The 26394-nt window shown below is 38.3% G+C and overlaps 1 protein-coding gene across 2 annotated transcripts; it reads left to right on the top strand.

Moving 5' to 3' along the window:
- The first annotated feature begins 3422 nt into the window (after nucleotides 1-3422).
- On the top strand, nucleotides 3423-9466 carry LOC148019096 (importin subunit beta-1-like). Of its 2 annotated transcripts, none has more exons than XM_087701676.1 (3): nucleotides 3423-3508; nucleotides 4345-6844; nucleotides 8605-9466. In XM_087701676.1, the coding sequence occupies exons 2-3, from the start codon at nucleotides 4431-4433 to the stop codon at nucleotides 8810-8812; spliced, it is 2622 nt and encodes an 873-aa protein (XP_087557802.1). In that variant the 5' UTR covers nucleotides 3423-3508; nucleotides 4345-4430; the 3' UTR covers nucleotides 8813-9466. The 2 variants fall into 2 exon arrangements, with proteins under 2 accessions (XP_087557802.1, XP_087557803.1); XM_087701677.1 differs by having other exon boundaries at nucleotides 3433-3508; nucleotides 4428-6844; nucleotides 8605-9465.
- Nucleotides 9467-26394: the final 16928 nt, after the last annotated feature.

Raw genomic sequence — 26394 nt, 5'->3', positions numbered from 1 at the left:
CGGTATTGTCTTTGCTTGCGAGCTTCCCCTCCCCTCCATTGTTCATGAGCTGTGCTCTTGTTGATGGTGTGTTGTGTTATAGCACATTGCACAGTTTATAAAGAAATACAATCCACACTTGATGTTGCGATTGGAAATTCATCACCCTAGCATTTGGAGATGAGGACACTTACTATCATTGATAGCAATGCTCACAAAAGAAAAATATTTCAAAACTAAAGATATATTTGGATGTGTGAATTGAGATTTCATTGGTTTTTTTTTTCGTGTTATGTTGTTTTGAAAATATGATAAGTGAGGATGAGGTCTTGCCTTTGAAAATATGTCAAGGACCATCGTGGTTGAGAAAAAACCAAGAGTAAACTTTACTATCGTACGTCTAATGGATAATGAGGTTATTGCTTGGTTTTTTCAACTTGGGGTAATAAATAATGAATAGTAGAATGTAGTTGATGTTCTTCGATACAATTATGTAGAAGTATATTATGTTTGTATATAATTTTGAATAGTGATCACTAATTTGTTACTAATTGTTTTGACTTTATCATGATTACATCGTTTCATTAATGACAAATCTCGCATCACGACGAGAAGTGGGGAAGGGGGAATGGGGTGCTTGCAAATGGTGTTGAACACCTTCATTATACAAGGGCCCTAATGATTCATGATTACATGGGTGAAAAGATGAGAGAGAGAGGGGGGGGGGGGGGGGGGGGAAGGTAAATGCAATCGTAAAGCTTTACGAGCACCCTACAAGAGTACACTTGCATGGGTCCTATTGCGAGAAAGAGAGGGTAGTAAAATACCATTGCTTTACTATTGCGCTAATGATCCTTGCATGTGCGAGTCCTAGTGCAGAGAGAGAGAGGGGTGGGGAAAGGAGTGAAGAGTGGAGTTTAAAGAGTGTTGTGTTACAGGCGCCATTAAGACCTGTGCTTGTGTACGTCCTAGTGTGAAGTGCTAAGATAATGAACACTCGCACTCGTGTGGGTCGTGCTAGTAAATAAATAACACACACACACACACACACACACACACACACACGTATATACATATATACATATATATCTTACTACTATATTATTTTAGCTATAGGTTCGGAAAGCCCCGAACCTCCAGAGGGCTTCTTGAACCTACCCCCTTTTCCAAACCTCCCTTTTTCAATCAAAACCCCCTCCCCTCCTTTCTTTCTCACGTGCAACATCTCATTTTCTCTTCCCCTTCCCTTTTTTCAATAAAGCCTTACCCCCCTCACCTCTTTTTTTAAAAATTAAAACCCATTCCCCTCTCTTTCACTTATAATCTTTCTCTTTCTTTTCCCCATCCTCTTTTTAATTAAATTCTTCCCCCCTCCCCCCCTCTCTCTCTCATGTGTAGGGCCTAGGTTCTCTCTCTCTATCTCTCTCCTTTAATTAAATCAAACTTCGTTTTAAATCAAAAGTTTTTTTCACACACACACACACACACACACAGTTAGATTAAACTTTTCTTTAATTAAACATTTTAAAAGTATTTTTAATTTAAAGTTTTTCGAACATAGCTTTTCACACACTTTGAGAGAGAGAGAGAGAGAGAGAGAGAGAAGATGAAGAAGAAAAGAAGAAGGATAAAAAGAAGAAGACAGAGAGAGAAGGGGAAGAAAGAGGAAAGAGAATAGTCTTTTTTTAATTAAACATTTTTTATCTCCCCCTCCCCCCTCTCATGCGTAGGGCCTAGATTCTCTCTCTCTCTCTCTCTCTCTGTTAGATTAAACTTTTATAAGTAAACGTTTTGTTTAATTAAAATAAGAAGAGAGAGAGAGAGAAAGAGAGCGAAAAAAAAGAAGAGGAGAGGGAGGGAGGGAGAGAGAGGGGGAATAGAGAGAAAGAGAATTATAGAGAGAGGAAATATAAAATTTAAGAGAGAGATAGAGGAAAAGAAAAAAGGAAAAGAGAGGGGGAGAGAGACAGAGAGAAGAAAATAAGAAGACGAAGAGAAAGAATTTGAACACAATGAGAGAAGTCTAGAGAGAGGAAATATAAAATTTAAAAGAAAGAAAGAGAATTATAGAGAGAGAAAATATAGAATTTAAGAGAGAGAGAGAGAGAAGAAAAGAAAAAAGAAAAAGAGAGGAGAGAGGGGGGAGAGAGATAGAGAGAAAAAAATGAGAGAGAGAAAATAAGAATAATTATAGAGAAATAATTTGAACATAGAGAGAGAATTATAGAGAAATGAAAGATAAAATTTAAAAGAAAGAGAAAAGAAAAAAAAAGAAACTTTTTTTTAATTAAAATAAGGAGAGAGAGAGAGAGAGAGAGAGAGAGCAAAAAAGAAAGAAGAGGAGAGGGAGGGAGAACAGAGAGAAAGAGAATTATAGAGAGGAAATATAAAATTTTAGAGAGAGAGAGAGAGAGAAAGAGAGAGAGAGAGAGAGTGAAAAGAGAGGAGAGAGGGGACAGAGACAGAGAGAAGAAAATGAGAGAGAGAAAATAAGAAAAAGAAGAGAGAGAATTTGAACATAGAGAAAATTATAGAGAGAAAATATAAAATTTAAAAGAAAAAGAAAAGAAAAAAATTTAAAGAGAGAAGAAAAAAGGAAAAAAGAGGAGAGGAGAGAGAGAGAGAGAAGAAGAATAAGAAAATGAAAGAGGAAAAGAGGAAGAGAGATGGGGAAAAAGAGAAAAGAGAAAAATCTTTTTAAAATTTAAATATATTTTGAGAGAGAGAGAGGAAGGGAGAGAGAATATAAAATTTAAAAGAGAGAAAAAAAGAGAAGAAAAATATAAAATTTAAAAGGGAGAGAGAGAGAGAAGAAAAAATGAAAATTAGGAGAAAGGGGAAAAGAAGAAAAGGGAGCGGAGAGAGAGAGAGAATATAAACATAAAAAAATAATATATAGGGAAAATATAAAATTTACATACTTTAAGAGAGAGTGAGAGGGGGGGAAGAAAGAAAAAGAAAAAGAAGAAGAAGAAGAAGAGAGAGAGAACATGTAGAGAGAATTATAGAGAGAGAAAATATAAAATTTAAAAAAAGAGAGAATAAAAATAGAGGAGAAAGAGAGAAGAGAGAGAAAATAAAAAATTTAAAAAGAGAATGAAGAGAGAGAGAGAAGAAGAAGAAAAAAAAGGAAAAAGGAGGAGATGGAGAGAGAAGGAAAAGAGAGGAGAGAGGGAGATAATAAAAGGAGAGAGAGAGAAAAGAAAAGCGGGGAGAGAAAAAAAGAGAGAACCAAAAGAGAAGAAAAAATAAACTAAAATAGAAGGCAAAGAAAGATAGAGAGAGAAAAAAATTAGATATAGAGAATTTGGGGGGGAGAGAGAGGAAAAAGAGGAGAGAGAAATATGAAAAATGGATTGTTGAGCGAAGTAAGCGACGGCACACGCAGAATGCTATAAGTCTATATATATATATATATATATATATATATATATAGATAGATAGATAGAGAGAGAGAGAGAGATTTTAAAGTTTGAAGTAGTAATGGGTGTCGAGAGAGAGAGAGCAGGATCAGCGAAGCTAAAGCCAGGTATACTTCGCCTACTACTGCTACTCTCTCTGTTTGTTAGAGTTTCATGGAGGACGATGATGCGTCAGACATGATCGCTGCATCCACGCCTAGACCAAGTTGATCAGCGACCAGCTGTCTATAGCGATGGCGTCTTTCCCACAAATTTAATAAGCCTCTCAAACGAGAGAGATGTAGCACATCATTATAAATGGACTGTGCTTGACATGGCATCGAGCCTGTAAATTACATTCTTCCCTCCTGCCTCTCTCTACTGGCTAGGCCTCGTGTTAAGGTTTTGAATAGCCGGTACTGCCGCTCGTACCGCAATCTGAATGATAAAATGCAGGATTCGACTGGATAGACAGGCTAAATGTCCCTCAGTTTTCTCTCCTTTGATGGTCCATTACTGTAGCAAAAGAGGGATTCTTGAATGGTGATTGTGGAGTTCTTAAAATGGAGCCTGATCCTCAGTTTTCTCTCCTTAAGATGGTCCATCTTTAATAGTGCATTTGCAAGGATTTATCTACCATATCTGACAACCTTAAGCTTAATGTATATTAGCGGGGAGATTATCTTCCATTTTTCCTCCCTGGTGGTCTAAATATTTTAATTCGGCATACTGGTTTGGTGCTCCATTTTATCATGCCGCATTGCTTCTGCATTCACAGATTTCATTCAGGTCCTGCTTTGCTCATTTTCTGTTGTTCGTATGCTTACAAGTATGCCTATGCATTTCAATACGTGCTGGTAACCACTGTTTTTTAAACTGATTTATTAGTGACAACATGAAACCCCGTATGCATCACGTTTTCGACAAAAGCTGTATCTGCACCTAATCACATGTTATTGTGCAGTTGATGGAGATGCGCTGCGCTATCAAATGCATCACATTTTAAACAAAACCTGTATGTGCCCCTAATTGCATATTATTGTGCAGCCAATGGAGATCGCCCAGGTTCTTCTCAATGCGCAGTCACCAGATGGATCAGTTCGCAAGCTAGCTGAAGATAATCTAAAGCAGTTCCAACAGCAGAATTACCCTTCCTTTTTGTTGTCCTTAACACATGAGCTTTCAAACAATGGAAAACCTCCAGATAGTCGTAAGCTTGCTGGCCTTATTTTGAAGAATTCTCTGGATGCAAAACAAGCAACTCGAAAGTCAGAGTTAGTCCAAGCATGGATTGCCCTCGATGGCACTGTAAAAGCTCAGATCAAGGCAGCACTTCTGAATGCATTGTTGTCTCCGGTGTTAGATGCATGTCATACGGCTGCCCAAGTTATAGCAAAGATTGCTGCTATAGAGCTCCCTCTAGGACAGTGGCCAGAGTTGATAGCAACTTTACTATCTAATATAAGTAGCTCACAAGCTGAGCATACTTCCCACATAAAGCAGGCCACACTTGAAACTCTGGGTTATGTTTGTGAAGAAGTACCAGCTGATTCACTTGCACAAGATCAAGTGAATGCTATCCTTACTGCAGTTGTCCAGGGCATGAATGCAACTGATGGCAGCAATGATGTGATGCTGTCAGCAACTCATGCACTTTATGATGCCCTTGACTTTGCACACAGCAATTTTGAAAATGATGTGGAGAGAGATTATATCATGAGGGTTGTTTTCGAAGCCACACAATCTTTGGATGACAGAGTCAGACAGGCAGCTTTTGAATGCCTTGTCTCGATATCATCGACTTATTATGAAAAACTTGCTCCTTATATGCAAGATGCGTTTGTGATCACATCTAAAGCCGTACGTGAAGACAAAGAGCCTGTTGCACTCCAAGCCCTTGAGTTTTGGAGTTCTATCTGTGATGAGGAGATTGAGCTTCAGGAACTCCAAGAAGGTGACTTATCAGGGGATACTGATCTTGTTGACTTCAAGTTTATCAAGCAGGCCATTCCTGCACTTGTTCCTCTGCTCTTGGAGACACTTACAAAGCAGGATGAAGATGATGAACAGGAAGGTGCCTGGAATTTGGCTATGGCAGGTGGCACCTGCTTGGGTCTAGTGGCAAGGACTGTTGGAGATGAGGTAATTCCTCTCATAATGCCTTATGTTCAGGAGAACATTTCCAAGCATGACTGGCATTGCAGGGAAGCTGCAACATATGCATTTGGATCAATCTTGGAGGGTCCTCATCTTGAAAACCTTATTGTTTTGGTTGACAGGTCACTTGATTTTGTGCTAAGTGCATTGAAGGATGAAAATAGTCATGTAAAGGAAACAACAGCATGGACGTTGGGAAGGATTTTTGAGTTTTTGCACGGTCCCAGTGTTGATGCTCCTGTTGTGACCAAAACAAATTTGCCTCATATCCTTGGGGCTCTTTTCAACAGTATAAAAGATGTGTCCAAGGTAGCTGAGAAGGCATGTGGAGCAATTTACTTTCTTGCTCGGGGTTACGAGGAGGTAGGATCTGCAACTTCTCCTTTGTCACCATTTTTTGAAAGCATCATTCAAGCCCTGCTTTTCACAGCAGAGCGAGAAGATGCAGGTGATACTCGTCTAAGGGCATCTGCCTATGAAACTTTGAATGAGGTGGTTAGGTGTGCAGCAGAAGACACTTCTCCAATCATTGTGCAATTAATACCAGTCATTTTGCAGAAGCTTAATCAGATACTTGTGAAGGATGCTGTTTCAACTGATGAGAGGGAGAATCAGAATGAATTGCAGGCACTCCTTTGTGGTGTATTGCAGGTTATCATGCAGAAGCTGGGATCATCAGAATCTACAAAGCAAAGGGTCCTTGAACATTCTGATCATATGATGGAGGCATTTCTGCAGGTTTTTGCTTGTAGGAATGCTACAGTCCATGAGGAGGCTATGCTCAGTGTTGGTGCTCTTGCGTATCTCACAGGTGCAGATTTCATAAAGTATATGCCACAATTCTATAAATACTTGGAAATGGGGCTTCAGAATTTTGTGGAATACCAAGTATGCACTGTGACTGTTGGAGTTGTTGGCGATATTTGTCGTGCATTGGATGACAAGGTTCTACCTTTTTGTGATGGCATAATGACTCAGTTGCTGGAAAACCTTTCTAGCAGTCATTTGCACCGCTCTGTGAAACCTCCAATCTTGTCTTCTTTCGGAGATATTGCTCTGTCAATAGGAGAGAATTTTGAGAAATACCTACCCTATGCTATGCCAATGCTGCAAGGAGCAGCAGAGCTCTTTATACAGGCTACGAATGACGATGATTTGATCGAGTACTGCAATCAGTTAAGGGTAGGCATATTGGAAGCTTACTCAGGTATATTTCAGGGATTCAAACATAATAAGGCAGATTTGATGATACCATATGCTCTGCATATCTTGCAATTTATTGAGAATGTATATGCCGATTCGCAGAGGTATGTGTTTCTTTCTTTCTTGACAAAAAGAAATAGCAGATTAGTTTTTTAACCCACTATACTTGGCATGATTTCTTGTAGAATGTATGTGAAACACATTTCAAATGGGTGCCGCCTTCTGCATTACAAGGGGTAGTGTGTGCAATATGTAACTTGCATACTTGTTTTAGTTAGAAAAGATGTTGGGCGGGCAATGAAAGCCTATCCTTAGTTACAGTGTATTCTTGCTGTTTAAGGACCTGCAGGCTGTCATTATGCAATGCGAGATAAATTTATCTTGTGATTTGTAGGAAAGCCCTTAAGTGATTGAGGATAGTCCTGTAGTGCTGTTGCTCACTACTCAGTATTTCTTTGAAGTTGTTTTGCATGTATAACTTTTACTGTACAGGTTAGACCTAAAGGCTAAAATATTAAATACCCAAGCCTGTTCAAGACAGGTTAGACCTAAAGGCTAAAATATTAAATACCCAAGCCTGTTCAAGACATGAAAAGTGTGCTGTCTGAACTTTCTAATCCACCGCAATTTGCCGAGTTGCCACAGTCATTTCCAAAAGGATTACAACACAGAATCAATCTTTCACATTCCTTGGTGTCTTGTAAATCAAATCATTGCTAATAGCTATATCGATAGATGAACATTAGATTGGTCTTTAGAAAGCTACCTTCGAAATATTAATGGAGTGCTAGTTTGGCCTTCACACAACCTGTTTATTACTTGTTTGAGATGATCAGGCTTACTAATTGGCTTAAGTTGCATGCCATACTGGCAAGTTGTTGCCCTTCACATACATGCCTGAAATGATCAAGCTGAACCTGATGAATCCAGAAACTCCATGCAACACAAATTTCACTCCAGTTCCATTTTGTAGATCTTAATCTTTGAAGTCTGGGTTTACACAAATAGATGAAATGATTAAGGTGGTGTGATTCAGAATCCTATCAAATGGTACATTATACTTTTGCATGGTTTCATGCTTAATGATGAGTGCATCTTAGGGTCTTGAAAGATGTAGGTGTCCATATTTTCTTTTTGGCCGTTAAGTTAAATGCCCTTCAGCCAGGATTTAGATTAAGCAGAAATGAAGGGGGAACATTGGTCCAACAACCACTCCACTTACATAATAATAGCTCCAAAAAGAGTTTGAACCATAGTTTTGTGAAATTCCTTTCAGCCAGGATTTGGACTAAGCAGAAATGAAGGGGGCACCTTGATATGACAATGACTCAACTTACATTATAATAGCTCCACAAAGAGTTTGAATGGTTGTTATTTTTGGATAGACTCTGACTTTTGACCTCGAATTTTTTTTTGGTTATAATCCTACATCATAGCACAAATACCGCAAAAAGTTACTGCTCACAATGATATTAGAAGTATTAAACTGGTTTAAGTCCTTGGGGTTTTGGTGTTCCCTCGGAAAACAATTACTGAGAGACATTCGAGTGCACAAAAAGTGTAATTGGTCTTATTGACCAATGCACAACAGAGACGTTTTCAATACATGTAGTTTGAGGCTTCGGGGCACGAAAGGGTAGTGTGCCTGAGGTTTTTGCAGTGACAACTTGAAACATCATTAGGATCTGTAATTACAGTTCCTTTCATCGCTCAAAAAATGTGAGTAATGGCACTGTTGGCACCATTGTTGAAACAGTACTGTATGATGGGCTTTCAAGTCGCTGAATTGGTGCTGGTAAAACTGTGGAGGCCAAGCTTATATTCAAGCCCACTAATTCTACTCGTTAATTGTGATGGTTTGTAGAGATGATGCGGTTACCAAGGCTTCTGTAGCTGCTTTAGGTGACTTGGCGGATGCAATGGGATCGAGTGTTGCAGCGCTTTTTCGAGATGCAAATTTCCACTGGAATTTGATTCAAGAATGCCGACAAGCTCATGATCAGCAACTGAATGATACAGCTGAATGGACATCAGGAGCGATCTGTCGCATTATGGGGTCGAGCCAGACCTAAGACATACGCAGTCAGTTGTTCTGGATCGGATAAACTGCTATCTTAAGCATGTGCCCTCGTACCGGAATGTCCCTTTGCCTATACTCATGTTTATGGAGTACATGAGTGCTGGAGTATATGCCCAGAGATCATAGGTGTTGAAGCATGTCATGTAAGTGGATTTGAGTCCTTAAACACTACTGTCAAACAGTAGTGGTGGGATTTTACACATTCTCTGCAAATCTCTAACTTTCACAGGAGGTGATCTCCAAACTATGGAGTTCCGGTGATTCAAGCCAAGAGGTTGAAGGGTGAGCATTCCATTGCTAGTCTTTGCTCATGTATAACTGGGTTCAGGTGTAATGTGAGCCATTTACAGTTTTGATAGTCCACATGCAAAGCTGGTTTTGTTATTTTGCTTATCAATTTGTTGCTTGCTGTACTGCACACAGCTTGTTGAATACATATGTCATTGCCTAGGAATAGTAAAAGTCTTATGATGATGCACCATGACAAGCTTTGTAGAAAAGTAATGCTTTGATCTTCCTGATTGCAGACTTTTGAATGTGTAGTGTTTTTGCCTAGGAAACAAGGCAATCTACAGACATTTAAAACATTTGAAACAACTTATGTGATTGGGACTTACACATGCTATTGAAGACCCTTTGTTTGATATTTTGGATAAGTAGATTCTAGTCATAGCTTTGTGATATGCCATTTAGAGCCTTGGGAAGGCTCGAATTGTGTTGAAGGTTTTGTATAATAATAACTTTTAGACTTTCTCCATACGTTCTCAAATTGTTTTTAAAGATTCATTAGTGGAATCTTGTTGAGAGGGGGAAGTCATTGCTAGTAAAAATGTACACCCTTGCTTGTCATAAAAATTAACAACAAATATTTTGATTATGGTCGTGCCACATGTTGAGAGGGGAATAAAGAGTAAAATAATGCCATGTGAATAACAACAATTATCCTTTGAAAATGTGGAAGTAAAAAGTTAAGTACAAGTAAAAAAACCAAAAATTACTTGATGAGAAGTGAATGACAAAAAATAAGGCCTCTAGTTGAGCATCATAGGAAAACACCTTTACATCTAAGATGATCTAATTATAACCATGTAATTCAAGTCTAATCTTTATTAGCCTTAATGGCTTTAGCTTAGTAAGAAGCATGTAGCACCTAAACCTCTCATTTAGTCTTTGATTGCCTCCTCCACTCAAGAACCATAATCTTGTACCACCCATAGCTTTCCACACCATTCACTCTTCTAGAAATCCCATCTAGAAACCCCATCATGGTGCAAGGAACCATGTATATTGTTGAGTACTATAGAAATTTGGAGGAGCCATAACTCCACAAATTGGTGGATTGTGACACTATATGAGATACTATTAGGGCCATTGCACTAATTGCAAGATATGGCTATGTAAGGGTGTGTGAAGGCTTTCAAACCTTACATTTGATGTAACTGTCAAATTAATGTAGCTTATGGTTAGTAGAATCAAATGCAATCTTTGATTAACTTCTTGTGAAGGCTCATGTAGATTGTAGGAATCTAAGCACAAAGTTAATGCAAATGCTTGATATTCAGATTGGGTTATATGATTAGATTGATGATTGATGTTCTCCATATGGCCATATATTTGCAACATGGAAGCTTGCATAGCATAATTTTAGTGGAAAAGGGTGGAAACTTGCATATGAGATTGCCTTGTCTATTGATATATATATGTATTTGTTAGCTCTTGATTGGTTGATATATTCATTGACATACCCCATGGTGAAGATAGACAATTACATATTGAGATGGTCTCAAACTTTAGAGAGACCTAATCATCTTCTTTATATTGCACATCTTTCCCTCAATCTTCCATATCGACTAGGATTTCTTTAAAGATATTGCACATCTTTTCCTCAATATTCTATATCAACTAGGACTTCATCGTAATCACTTCACATATAATATACCTAAATCTTAGACATCTCATTCTTGGTTCCTCTCTATGGGTAAAAGTTTTTCTCTAGAGTTTATCTAGACAACAAGACAAAAGTTGGGGTGTCAACCTTGTGATGTCAATGAGAAGAAGAACAAGTGAGTTTTTGCATCAATGTGAGTAGATTGAGTGACAAAGAGGTGGGTGACACTCTATTGGACCCCTTTCTGAGTGCCTTGAAAAGTATGAGAGGATACTTAAAGAATAATAAAGAAATGAGAGACCACTTGAAGAAGAGGTGAAATTACATGGTTAGAATTGGTTTATACTCTCACCTCCTAGTTGCACCTTCCCTCTCTCCCTTCTTTCCCCTTAGTATCTTGGCTATCCTTTCTTCATCTTTATTGACAATTTTTGGCCTAGCTAGTGTTTGTTTTCCCTTTGGTGAAGTTTTCTTTATGCTTGAAAATTGTTTTTTAGAAAGAAGTGAACTAATAAAATAGTTTGAACCTTGCTAATTCAATAGTTAAAGCACAAGTCGTATTTATGAATTCTTTTATAATGTATGCATGTGTTTCTTTTCTTTGGGGGGGGGGGGGGGGGGGGTGATGATGCATCCTATAGTTCCTAAGTGTGTTCATAGACATTGCTACCATAACATGGCAACAAATGTCCCTTAGGAGTAGTGAGGTTAACAAGTGAACTATTAGTACATGCATAGACTAATCGTCCAATTGTATAGTTTGTGATTCACAAAAAGTGAAGCAAGCCTAAAGATTTGTGAAAAGATTCAAACTTCTCACATGCGAAAGCCTTTCCTTCAAAAATTCACCATGATGTAATTTGCTAGCATAGAAATAGAGTTGATCACCCTTGGAGAGAGTCTCTCCCTAACATAATCACAATCAGAGTCAATTTACTTTGTGCAAGCATGAAACACTAGTTCTTGCAACTACCAATGTGATCTAATTTTCAGTGAAGATGGTAGTGGGGGATACCATTCAACACCCAAGAGAGTCATCATAAGGCATCCAAGTCGAGCACAGTAGAAGCTTATGACTATTACATTGTATCTACATCTTGATGGGCCATGAGATACATGAATTGCTAAAATGGAAGCACAAACGGCTAGATGGCACATCCAATAGCCTATTCTCAATCTTAAAATGCATACAAGTCTACCATCATTGAAATATCCTTGGGATAAAATAGCCCAAGGTGTTTAGAGCTACTCAAATAGTGAAAAATCTACTTAGCTACTTACCAATGCTTTATGTTTGGGCTACACATACATGTGAGATTGCAAACTTAATATTTGGCCTATATATATATATATATATATATATATATGTAAGGTATCCCATAGCATGTTGACATACACCAACATTAAAGTAATGTCTAGCACAAATAGTGCTAATGTATAAATGTGTTTCCATAGGTATAGCAAAAAGTATGAGTTCACTCATTTGAATCTATGCACACAATGTCTCAATGTAATGTACTTAACAAAGAAAAATCTCTATCATCAAGCTTCCATAGTTGAATATCCAAATAATGATACAAATAGAACAAATTTCACATCTTATGAGTCCAATTTAGCCTTTAGAAATGCAAATGTCTCTCATGTGGCTCATTAAGCAATTGCCATGAGATAAATGCATCACCATCCCTATTAAAATAGAGGGCACTCTTAGTTGGACTATTGTAAAATATATGTATATTCTCATACCAAGCATAAGTAGCTGCTTCAAGACATACAATGCTTTCTTTAGTTTGCACACATTTTTTTGTAGTCCATTTTCATTCACAAGATTGTGACACATGTTATACACCTTATCACTAGATCTCCATTAAAAAATGTAGCAATTATGCCCAATTCATGAATACTTCAAATACACAAATATTATGAATAATTGTAATACAATAAGTGGGAGTAGAAGTCTCATCAAAATCAAAATGTCATTGTCTTGCAACAAGCCTTACCTTGTATTGATTAATGCTACCTTTGACTTATTGCCCCTCTTCTTCCCACCAATAGCCCCTCCCCCACTTTTAGTATCAATAGCATTTGAATCCCCCCCGGTCTCAATGGCATGTAGTATCGCCTCATCAATGGAAGAGTCTTTCTCAACCTTGGTGTGCTCCATGTCTCACATATGAGATTGGTTGTTTGGTTGCTGAATTAAAGTCATTGTTGTGATCATACGTTTAGCAACACTAACTCCTAGGTTGTGTTTGCCTCTAGCATTCACTATCTCCTCTATAGCAAAGTTTCCATGGTTCCCTACTATATCCCCATCCACCTCCACCACACTCCCCTTGCCCTCTATCCCATCAGGCTTTAGGTCTCATAGGACATCGTATACCTTCTACCAATTGTGTGAGCCCTCAAACATATTACTCACATTAGACTTTGCTGGTCTTGACCCATCATACATCACATTATCTGTAGTATTCCCATCTTCAACAACCTCAGCCACATGTTCCTCATTTGTGTAGTAACCACATGGCATTCCAAAAGCATGATCACATTGAATCAACATTGTAATTGGCACATAAATGTCATAGATAATAGTGCCAACTTACTCTTCATGTTGTGGTGCCTAGTGATCCATGCTTTCATCATCTTGCAAGTATTTCAATGCTACACATCTCTTTTACACAAAACCCAATAGTATGCATAAGTACACTAACGCAAAGGGGGTGGTATTGATGCTTGCACTCCACAACATGTGTTGATTCCAACAACTCCTTGCATGCAACACAAATGCCAAACACATAGATGGTTCTATCTTGGTCAACAATTTGTGGCCTAGGGAAGAGGGTGAACCACTTTCCCTTCTTTGCATCAGTGATCACCTAGTTGACAAAGTCCATGTGGGCACGTTCTTTCTTGCAAGTGGCCTTCACCTTATTGTACTATTGACTGTCAAGTGTAAAAAATAAAAAGGATTAAACCTACAAAAGCAAAACATCATAGAAGCCAACTATCAAACATCATTTGACATATGACATGAAAAGAGTCTACCACCAAATATTATTCGACCTATGATAAAAAAACATTCTACTACCAAACATCATCCATATAGAGCCAAACTAGCTAGCTACCAAGAATACCAAAACTCCCAAGCATAATCCATATAATACCAATGAGCTGCCAAGCAATGCCAAAACTACCAATCTACCTACCCAAACCTAGGTAGTTCCAATCAGTGCAGAGATTGCCAAACGTAGAAATTGAGAGTATCAACCACTACAAAAAAAAGCCAAAGGCAATACCAAGAATCACAAATGTACTAAAGATTACCAAATGTACCCAAGTACTAGAATTACCACTAGCAGAAGTAGTACCAAAAATAGCTAGAGACAGTACTAAAGTGCACCAAAGGTACCAAAGAGAACTAGAAAGAACAGAGTATCAAAGGTACCAAAAGGCATCAAATGTACCAAAGTCCACAAAATACTTCAAATAGCAGAGAGCTCAAAATGTACTACAAAGGAAAATAACTACCAAAATATACAAAAAGGGCTAAAGTACCAAAGATGAACATAATTACCAAAAAGCCAAAGATAGTACTAAAAAGCACAAAATGTACCAAAGAGCAACAAATATACCAAAAAAGGACCACAACTACCAAAATATAACAATAATAGCTAGATGAAATACCAAAAATAGCCAAAGATAGTTCTAAAATGCGCAAAATGTACCAAAGACAAGCAAAAAACAACTTAGTATCAAAGTTACCAAATGGCACCAAATATAACAAAGTCCACCAAATGCTTCAAATAGGAAGCAAAGGTACTAAAACAAAATTAGAAAAAAACTTAGTACTTAAGGTATCAAATAGGAAGCAAAGGCACCAAAGAGAACTAGAAAACAACATAGTACCAAAGGTGCCAAAAGGCACCAAATATACCAAAGTCCACCAAATACTTTAAATACGAGAGAGCTCGAAATATACCAAGGACCAGAACTAACAAAATATACCAAAAAGAGCCAGAGGCAGTACCAAAAGCTACTTTAGTACTAAAAACAACCAGAGAGAGTACCAAGAAGTACCAAATGTCCCAAAAAGTCAAAAACCACCTTGTAGGTTTTCAAAAAGCATCGAATGTGCTAAAAACTACAGAGGCAAACTACAGAGGCACCAAATGTACCAAAGAGCTCCAAGTCTACCAAAGAGGACAAGAACTATGCACAAAATGTACCAAAGATTCAAAAAGCACATTAGTATTATAGAATACCAAAAAGCACCAATGGAACCTATAGTTTTAAATTTACCAAATATACCAAGTCTACCTAATGTACTAGAGAGCACCAAATGTATCAGAGAGGACTAAAACAACCAAAAAATTTGAGAATCTCTATGATAATTGGTTAGCTAAAGAGCTCTACTAGGGGTTTCCATGTAGTAGCAGGACCAAGGACACACTATGACAAAATGCATTGAGTATACTTGTTCAAACTCAAGCTCATTTTCAAGCAACTGTCAGTTCTCGTTGACCCTAAGGTGTTGCAACATTCATTGACTCGCTCCTAGATCAACTTTCACCTTCTTTACTTCTGCATCCTTACACAAAATTAACTATGGGAGCTCTTGGTAGTCTATTTCGTACACTTTAATGTCATCCTTTATGTGCTCAGCCCATTGCATTCAAACCCTCATACCTCAACAATGTCTTCTTCTTTTGCCAAACCAAAGTCTTTATCTTTGATAGCCTATTCAATGTATCCTTGATCTTGCCAGGCATCCTCTCCATTGATGCTACAAGGAGATTTCATTCCCTCCTTACCCTTCGTCTTAGGGAGATTCTCTTGGGTGGACTTAATTCCTTTCTTGCTTTGTGGAATCCTCATAGCAACATGCAAATGAGGTGCAAAGCACTAAATGTGAGAGCTTGTGGGCACATCAACAAGGCCTGGTGGTTGTGTTGAGAAGTTAATGGAGCCCAAAGGAGGTGTGTTGTATCTCATTAGGGCCAAAAACGCTTCAAAAAATGCACTTTTGTTAATCACGGGATTAAGGAAAGGGCCAAAGAGAGTTCGCCACGTGTGCAAGAAGATGGTATTCTTGTCTCCTCTTTTTTAGAGATAGTGGAGTCCATTTCGTGATTCTCTCTTCTTTTTTAGCCAAAACCCCTAAAGTCTGACATGTTTTGGAGTCCCAAAGACGTTATTTACTTACAAATCTGACAAAATACATGACAGAGGTGTGATGAAATTAATAATGAGTTTTTTGAAAGTCAAGAGATCTTTCAATATTGTTTTTGGCACCCAATACATACTCATTTGTGTTCTCGGCACTACTTTTTAGTTCATTCACCCCTCTTTGAGCTTCTTTCTCTGCGCTTTCATTCTTTTCATGGCTTCCTCTAGGCGCCCTTCTCGTTTAATACACTCTTGCATAGTCTATAGCTAGGGAGCAGATGGAAATTTTGAGCCCAAAACCTTTGCTGTAAACGATTGGGTTACCATGCTGCCATCTTGCAAGGGCTCTCATAAGGTGAAAAGAAGAAAACGAGATGATATAAAACATCACTGGAAGGGGCGTATCATTGCCTTCAAAATTATGCCCGAAGGCTAGTTTGTCAAGGTGCAACATGTTTACATGGCTAAGGATATGCACTTGCCTCCAAACGAATGTGTTTCCCAACAAACACATTGTAAGTTATTAATTGAATAACGTATATAATTCTTTTCCATTTATGCAAGTTCTAACAAACGGTTTGTCATTGTAGATATCTTTCCGTCAACAAGTATTGAATGGCAACCTGTGGAAAGCCTAAGTGGGACTTTCCATGCCATTCATAATGTATTGGCAGACATTATTTATGCCGATCAAACTGTGTCTTTTTTTAGTGAATGCAAGGTTTTTATATATTATGCACAGTATGTGGTTCCCTCTAAAGCGGATAGGTATGGGAATATCGAAGATTTGCCATTGCCAAGTCTTTCATCTCTAGACTGGGAGATTCCTGACAAGGTAACGGTGCAGAGTTTCAAATTCAAAATATCTCACGATATTAAAAAGTCCATGACAGCTGGAAGGATCTCAAGAAGAATACGTTTATCATGGTTTGTACCCCTCCATATCTTGATGGCTTGCTTCAAAACAGTAAATTTACAAAGAACGAAGGTATCCTGGCTAAGTAGAAACTTTTCGGAAGAGGATTTGGACAACACTATAGGGACGCTTTGGAAATCTAGAGAGTGCGACCATAAGGGTGATATCTTGAGGTGCAGTGCATGCCCTCAATCCTTGGCTTTGGCTTACAGTATCCCTCGCCAAACTCTTGCTTTGGGCTTTGATTACAGGAGATACAAACTAAGATTGGGTATTTGGGTTCCCTTGGATTCCAATACAGATTGCACACCATATAAACTTGCGGTGCACGTTTTGCCGCATGAAGAAGTAAAGAAGGTGAATGTTACTTCCAATTGGAGTCTGAAAGATATGAGGAATACCTTGGAATTGCTAGACAATACATCCCCTAGATATAAGTTCAAAGTGAATGGCGTAACAATTGGTAAAAGAGCCGAGCGCTCTTTCTCTTGTACGAGTTGTTTATCTCCCACAATTGTGAGTTTTGAGCCTTGAGAATGAAAACTTTGCAGGAATTTTAATAGACTGTCCTTAAGATATTTTTTAGTGGGAACTCATAAGCTATCATGAAGCAAGTTGCCTTTCGAATGTATATAAATAAAATGTACATTACATTCGATTTATAAGTGAAAAATTTCATTACACCATGAGGTACAAAAATTTCATATAAATGTACAAAGCCAAAATAATAAGGCTCGTGTATGCTTATGTTTGCTATTTTGATTCTTTATCGATTTCTTCAAAGATGTTTTTTCTCACAGGGCCTTTCTTTGATTGTTGAAAGAATTTCACCTTTACAGGTAGTCTCTTTTCTTGGGGCTTAAGAGGGGATGGATCAAATTTCAGAGGAGAAAGCATTGGCATTCCTTTTTTTTAAGACTCTGCAGTAGTGGTCCCATTGCCTTTGCCCTTGCCCTTGCCCTTGCCCTTACCATTGCCATTGTCCTTACCCTTTCCCTTGCCCTTTTCGTTGCTTGTGCCCTTGGCCATTGAAGTTTTGGGAGGAAGAGGGGAGTCAGGATCATATGGTGTGATTGCCTTGTCCAGAATCAGCTCAATGCATCTCTCCCTTATCCACCAAACATATGAATCAGGATAGTCTCTACATTGTAAGAATAAATGTTATAAGTTAGTGAAAAGAAATCATGATAAGGGTTACACAAACATCAAATGAAATTAACTTACATTCACTCCTTCTATTTGTAACAACTTTGAATCCACTGTTCTGCAAATATTTGAGATAACTCTCCATCCACAAGAATGCGCATCGCTTTGCAATGGAACTTCTTGTAGAAGAAACGTATAAGGCCTTTGAGGATCAGCAAGATCCTCATATGTAGTATCCAAAAATGTAGAAACAAGTCTACCAGCATTGCAAAAGGAAGCTTTGTAAGTTCAAAATATTTTTTGTAAATAAAATCAAAGTAAGTAATTTTCTTTCAACATACATTCGTGCTTGGCCATGAACACTGCTGAGAGAGTTCATAAAGATAATTTCTCTTGTAAGACAATTAATGTAGATGAGACTCCAATGCTCTCTGCAAATTCATAATAGAGGTGAGTAGAAGGGTGAAAGCAAATGAATATAAATTTTCCTCTATAGAAAAAGAAAAATACCTTTCTACATAAGGGAAAAAGATGTGGTAATTTGTCACACTATCGGAGCTACGAAAAAATGGTGAAATATTAGACCCAGATTTTGCAAATAGTTCCACAGTGAGAAGTGGATCAACAATATATATGGTTCTACAGATATCGAGAGTGAGAGAGGAGACCAATGCCTTGCAGTCAATAGCAAAAGCTATTCAATACAAATTACATCCAAAATATACTTGAACCTATAAGACTTTCCTTACGCAAAAAAAAACAAAAAATACAAGCCTTACCTTATGCAACAAAAAACAACAGAGTCAGATAGTTGGACATCCCTTTTTTTCAACATGGGCTTGTCCTCGGGAGATATACTAAGATATTCCTCCTCAGGTTCTGCATAAACATTCACAAGTATCTGCCCATACACTTTGCCCATCCTCTCGCTGTTGACGGGAGCAAGTGATGTGGCTTTCCTCTTGTAAACTTCGTCTTCAGTTTCCAACACCTCCTGATTTTTTTCACTCAAGAAAGACTCCTACTGGGTGGCACCCCTTGTAGAGTAAAGGTGAGTTACATCCTCAATCTTAAGCTTCTTCCCTTTCCTGGACAATTTCGGGGAAATGTTAAGGATTTCAAGGGCTTTTTGATCATTGGAAGGCAAGGGCCTCAGCACTTTATCGAACCTATACCTGATTCTGCTGATGATGTTGAAATCCTTATTCATAAGGGTGATTCTATGAGCATGGGCGGCAGCAATGTAAGCATCGTTCATGAAATCAATAACAAAATCCTCTGCGACCTCTTATAGGGCAAGAATGGCAGAGAGTTGCCACTTCTTATTTAGACCAGAGACAATTGCCACTTGAGACAATCTATCAGAGATCTCTTTAACAAATCTTATAAAAGCAGCCTTTGGAATGACATGCTGTGTAGCTCTCTGGGCTTTCTTGATCTCACTGAAACATCTTTGCATATAGAAGAACCGGGACTTCCTCTTTCTCTTTTGTGTCTTGGGAGGTTCAGTGGCTTCAGCAGATGTAGGCTCAGGTGCAATTGTAGGGGATGAATCTTTCACAGGGCAAGTCTCACCCTTTGCTTCCTCAACTTCAGGAGAAGAAACATTCACTGCACTGAAATTCTTTAACTCCATGGAAGATGTTAGGCCAACACGTGGTGTAGGGGGGATTTCTGTGGTAAAATGCTCTGGGGCCTGTGATGGCCTAGCTTCAGCAAAATTTGAAGAGGGCTTCTCCTCAGATTCATCAAATTGTAACTTTCTTCTACCCCCACTGTCCTTCCTATCCAGATACACTCTTCTTGCAGTTTGCTTTGTCCTTGCCATACAGAGAAGCAAATACAAGAACCAAAAGGACAAAAATTGAAATAGCAAAAATCTGTGAACGCAACAGGCCTTATACGGCGCGAGAAGGGACGAAAAGAGAAATGCCGATATGGCGCGATATGAAGAATACAAACAATATGGAAGCGCGCCCTCACTCCGTATTGGAGATTACAAGAGGAGAAATGCCAAGAAGAGAAATGCCGAAATGGCGCGATAGGAGGAATACGAAGACAATGGAACCACACCCTCACTCTGTATTGGAGACAACAATCGCGTCGTATCAAAGACGAGATGAAAAATGCCGATATGGCGCGATATGGAGAAAACAAAGACTACATAAAGAAGCCCTCGCTTCGTATTGGAAATGACACAAGGCCGATATGATGCAAGGGGGAGGTTACGAAAGCCTCGGACGAACATCCTCGCTCCGTATCAGCACACCTTGTTTTGACCAGCGAAGCAAAGGAATCAGCAAAAAGACCACCGATACAATGCGAGAGATTAGAAACACAGAAGATGCAAGACTTGGATAGCACCATATCGGCAAGCAAGGCGGAAGAGCTCGAGAAATGTAAAGTGTACACGTAGGAAAAAGAACCCCTTATATACCCACGTCAATCATGACACGTGTCTGACATGTGTTTGACGCTGATTGTGCTACGTGTCTGGGCATATCGTGCATATGCTATGTGTGGACTAACGACTGGTCCACGTGTTTGCCACGTGTTTATCGGCCACATGTTGGCCAACGGCTACTGCCACGTGTCGAAGCCCAACGGATAGTTCCAGGTGGCATTATTGCGCGCCTACATAAGGGTGTGTCCCTAATCCGTACGGCTTTTTTTGGTTTCTTTGTGGACCTCTATCTCTTCTCCTAATACGGCACGAGAGCGAGTGTTTGTCTTCTGCGCTTTCATCTGTTCGCGTCGTTTTGGGTGTTCTGTAGAGTCTTCCTTCAGCTTGCCTTCTAAGCTCATAGTGCTCGAGGTCGGGTGATCACTGATTCTAGCTCTCTCTTCTCCCGTCCTTACGGTTTTGGCTCTTTCGTTAAGGTTCTTGCTGGAATCACCGATACGGCGCGAGGAGGCACATCCGTCTGAAGCGTTTCAGTCTTATCGTGCCATATCGGCACAAGTTGGAAACATGTCTAAACCCACAGAATTCCTAGGCTCCAAGGTTTTTCCAGGAACTGGTAAAAGATGAAGGCTTTCAAAAAGCTCAAGGGCATCAACATGTGATGAGCCTGTGCATTCTGTTTCTTCTCCATGCTCTGCCACCAATGTGAGAATGCCAAGTACATCTCGAGGGAAGCAAATGTCGGTAATGAGAGGTCAAGGAGTATCAGAGCTTACTGATATCACTCCATCAGAGAGGCTTCTTGATTTTATCCTTCAGAATGGAATGGATCTCTCATTCTATGGAGTTGTGAAGAATGTCTTTAATCCTGATTGGGACCTTGATAGTGTTTTGAAATCTTGTAAAAAATATATTTTGGAGGACTTTTCGGAGTTTGAAAATCTTGCAGGTCCTTCTATTGAAGTTGGCACAATTGAATATGTCCATGTTCCCATTGGGTCAACAGGAAATGAAAAGTTAGTGTTTACTAAGAAGTGTGGTGCCCACTCTTTGGAGAGGTTTTATTCAAGAGATATTGTGCTCCACTCATTCCAAAAACTGCAAGATGATGAGAAAATCTACTGCTTTTATTGTTTTCACCCTTGTCAAATATCCTGTGAAAGCTGATGAGCAACAGTTGGAAGGAGCAAAGTCTGCCAGCTTTTGCATGTTAGATGATCTGGTAGATGAAAAGGAAACATAGGAGGTTGTAGATGCAGATTTTGAGGCTTCTATTGTGCTGAGAATTTGGATGTTTCTCACTTCAAAGCTGAGACTATCATTGAGGAGAGCCAAGGAGATACAAACCCTCCAACTGATGAGAGTTCTCACCATACTGTTCCTTCTCTACCATCTATACCTTTCAAGGACAAGGAGTACATTTTACTGTCAGATATTCAAAAACTTTTTAATCTCAGGGAAGATTATTGTCTAGCAATTATTGCAGAGGCTTCTGATGCTGCAAATGGGATAATTGACACAGAGAATGAATCAAAGGAAGAGATACTCAAACTTGATAAAGAAACTCTAGACGATAAGTTTATTGATGCTGGTGAGGCCCTCTCTCTTTGTTTTGAAAAGGCCAAAGAAGCTGAGAAAGAGTTGAGTATTACTGATGAGGACTTCGATCGCATTCAAAGCCAACTTGGGATTTCCAATTTTGGAAGAGAGGAGTCTGAATATGTTAAAGAATTGATTAACACCAATGAGACATCATCATCAATAAATTTATGGAATCTAGTTAAATTGGAGTACGATGAAAATCAAGTGGTAAGATAATTTTGAATTTGCTTACACATTGGTAGGTTTACATTTCATGCTCATTTAGTATGGGTTTTATTTGCAATTGGAGATTGCTGATACAGATAACTTCTTGGGACGTGGCAAAGGATCGAGAGCTGGTGGTAGTACATTCAAAGACATTGCACTCAGCCACTACTTGGCTAGGATTGACCCTGATTCCTTTGTAGTACTTCATAGTAGTTTCTCAGAGGATGCAGCATGGCCCATACTTTGTATTAAAGCTCTTACAAGGCTTCTAGGTTTCTCAGGATTACAATATAATGCCCACAAAGTAATGTTTTTGGAAAATACTATAGCAATTAGGATTTTTGGCAACGGCCCAGGTTACTCTGCTTCTAGAGCAGGATACTTTTTGGCGTTCACATCCTACGCCTTGGCTGCAAACGAACTGATGTAAAATCTATAGCTGGCTACAAGAGAAAAAAATTTCTACGTTATAGAGGAAAGATTCCTGAGGAGGAAGAGAATGTGAGAGTTTTGGAAAACTAACTTTGTATATATTCTTTCTTATATATAAAAGTGTGATTGCTCATGTGTCATTGCCGTCTTTTATCTACATTCTTTGAAGTTGTTGTCGAAAAAACCAATTGAATAGCTCCTCCAAAGCATTGCTTTTTGTAACTCCTCCCCCATGCCTTGTGCTTCAAAAATAACTTGTGCGTGCTTGATAGTGGGATTTTTCCATGCCTTGGTTACTATAAGTTGCTAAGGGGCCATGCTCCTCCACAAAGTAAGGTCCATGAATATGAAGAATATGTTGCAATACAAAGTAACACTAATTTTATACCAATTGAAAAACCTGTCAAAATAAGCCCATATTAAATAATTGTTACTTTACCAGATAAAAAGTGATATCTTTTTCTCCCCATGCCTCTTTTATCGCCTGAACAAGCTTTGTGATTGATCTTTTGAACTCTTCCGCATATGTATATGTTGTCTTATATTGTCTGAGGAGTTTCAGAAAAACATCAAGGTGTATCCAGACCTCCATTCTAAGAAACGCAAGCCTCGGCGTGCTTGCAATATTTGTTGTGATCTCGAATAGCTCTCTCCAACACTCCCAAGCCGCATTCACCTGCTTTCCTGAATGGTTTCCTAAGAATCGTCTAGCTTTTGAGCCTCCCATAGAGACATCGGCCAAGATATCTCTTGTTTTTCCTGAAAGTATTGGATCCTTTCTCAAGTGAACTTGGCCCCCATGAAATCCCATTTTCGATAGTAATGCCTCGCATTTATCAATACACTCATTTGATAAAGATAATGGCTTAATGGAATATGCGTAGTCAAGATGCAACTTGAGAAGCTTATCGATTATTCTAATCTCTGCATGCAAAGTACAAATATGAACATTCTTAAGAGAGATGGAAAGAATGGGATCCCAGATGTCTTCTATGTTTTTAAATTTACTCAAATCTATAGAGTCTCTATTTGGGGCTCTTCTTACTCGTCGCAAACTACTCCAATCTTTGGATCCAATACTTTCTATGCAATAAATGCAAGGATATTTTGCATTTGCACCATTACATATTCCAAGCATACATTTGATAGTTTTCAAATCAGCACTCATATGCCATTCCACATTAAATTTACCAACCCCATCAACTACCAACATTTCGCCTTCACTTTGAGACTTAATGATATTTGGAATACCTATATGGTTGAACAACCATTTCAACGTTTGATGATTTTCAATTGGTACCTGGGCTGCACCAATCCACCAAATCTCCATCTCGGATTGGATCTTATGCAATGGAGCTTGGTCCTCACCATTGCTATGGTCCAATGCCATGTTCATGAGGCAAATGCTAATTCTTTCCATCTTCTATCCCTTTTGAATTTGTGCTTCATCCAACTTCAAGGCAAACTTTAGAACACCATAACTTTCTTCTACTGTGATTTTATACATGTGAACCATTGCAATTTGCAACTTTTTTAGATCAACCCATATATTGTTAAATGTATTGTAATAAAAAATTGCCTGTTTTTTTTTTGTTTTTCATAGGACATAGACCTTTCGATTTTGGAGCTTGCAAAGGTCTGTTGTGCGCTCTCAATTGATCTCCCTCAAAGAAACGAGATTTAGATTATGCATGAGAGGATGATTTTTTACATCAATTTAAACTCTAGTTAATTCCCACACCCTATCGTCATGACACCACCATTCATGATATTCTATTTTTACCCCTTTTTCTTTTTGTTTTCTCATGCAATTTGCTACTCCCCCCCCCCCGTTTAACTAAGTAATAATATACACACATCTTGTTTCACATTACTTTGGGCCCCAACATTTTATGACCATGCAAATATTCTTAAAATTTTAACTATCCTCATCAAACAAATTCCCTCCAAAATCCAAATTAAGAAATAGTGGAAGCACCAACCATGTAGAAGTAAAACTGAACCTTTTTTTGTACTACCAAACCATGCTTTCACGTAAATACCTAGTCTCTCATCCCATACTAATAGCTTGAATTGCACATTTTCATTTCCCTAGTATGTAGAGATTCCCAAAAGCTGGCTCACCTCAAAGAACTCCATGGGGTTCTTTTGATGCCATTTGAAGCCATCTTGACATTTTTCCCAGGATTCTTGAAAGTGATGCCTTCCACCTTGCTTGCTAAAAGAGAGGACAAGAAGAAGAGGAGGAAAATCAAAAGAAAAGAAATCAAATATCTCATTATCTCAACATGTCACTCAAGGTCATAAGAGAAAGAGAACTTGAGCTTAAGAAAACTAGAAAATTTTATTTTATGATGAGAGGGTACATATTATAGGCACAACTCAAACTTAAATAAGAGGTTTCACACAAAACTAATGCAATAGTCCCAAGCTAGCTATATATAAGGCTTGGCCAACTTATATGTGTGTGGTCCATCTATAAAACCCTTGTTAAATTTATCTAGGAGGGCATGGGAGATTGGGAAACTTTTTTTGTTTGTGAATTATTCATGCAATCTTTAAATAACTTGTGGAACCTTCATTGCTTTGTAAGCATCATGTTATTGCACCCTAGTATGTTCCTATTGACATTCCATTGCTACTTTGAAGCTCTTTCTTTAACACTTGCATGGAAGTATTGTGAGTTATGGAGTTGCATATATTGGCAAAGGGCATTGAACAATACAAAATTTTGGAAATGAAAAAGTTGTTTATCAGTGAAGTGAGGTGCTTCTTCGATTGGGAGGTGATCAATGGTGAGGCTAGTATGGAAATTGATAAAAAGAATACACACAAGCATGTAATGGATGAAAAATATGGATGGGGACAGTGGGTAGCTTGGTGAAGAAAGAAAAGTACAAAGAATCATTTTGCTATGTTTTGGTCATTTTACAGGTTTCTTTTGTCTTAAGCTTTTTCTTCTTTATCATTTTGATCTTATCAAATTTTGGTGGTAAATTGATGAAAGAGAAGCAAAATATGACATTGTTTTTTGAAAAAAGTATAAACAAGTTAAAACAAATGAGATTTAAACACATTTTGGTTGTGGTCAAGCCAAAAAGACCTTAAGGATACATTTTGTTGGGGGTTAAAGGCTGCATATGCCTAGATGCCTACATTTACTTATATATATATATATATATACCCACACACTTGTATAATATAGGTGGTGCACACCCATCATTGTCACTTTATTGTTTATTCTTTTAGTGACATAGAATAAGGGAAGGTAGGTCACACATTGTGGCTGTTGGAGTTTCCACACACTAGTCTCTCTCTTCTTGTTTGAACCTCCATAGCTGTTGCTCCCTTCTTGCTTGAACCTCCATATCTCTTATTCCCTTCTTGCTTTCACTTGTGTATGTTGTTCGTTGTGTTGAGGATAGACATTTTGTTCATTATATTTAGGATAGACCTACTATTCACTACTGTTCAATATAGACTTGATGTATATTATCAGGGGACGTATTTGATTGGTTTAATGCCCTTGATTGATGCTTATGGGGAAAGTTACGCACGGCTGATGTATTGATGCTCAAGAAAGGCTTTTAGATTGATTAAGGCTTATTTAGCTTAGTATTTGGAAGGTTATTTGTTATTGTACATTGTAGATAGCAAACTTATAGGTTGAAAACTTGTGTATTACATGCCTACAAGCACTTTCAAGATGCTACATGGATAAATTGATGCTTGGCATTGATTATCATACCCAAGTATGCTTATGTTGAGATTTAACTTGGTTTCGAGATAATTTGGATATATATTTGCAATAGA

Source organism: Lygodium microphyllum, chromosome 20 (genome assembly GCF_053477565.2).
Source record: "Lygodium microphyllum isolate KBCC chromosome 20, Lygodium_microphyllum_v1.1.10, whole genome shotgun sequence".
Lineage (NCBI taxonomy): Eukaryota > Viridiplantae > Streptophyta > Polypodiopsida > Schizaeales > Lygodiaceae > Lygodium > Lygodium microphyllum.
This window is presented reverse-complemented; position numbering and strand designations above follow the sequence as displayed.

Excerpts from the sequence above, each read along its gene's own strand:
- LOC148019096 (XM_087701676.1), top strand. The coding sequence starts at position 4,431 with ATGGAGATCGCCCAGGTTCTTCTCAATGCGCAGTCACCAGATGGATCA. Across the intron at positions 6,845-8,604 it reads GTATATGCCGATTCGCAGAG|AGATGATGCGGTTACCAAGG; the intron begins GTATGTGTTTCT and ends GATGGTTTGTAG.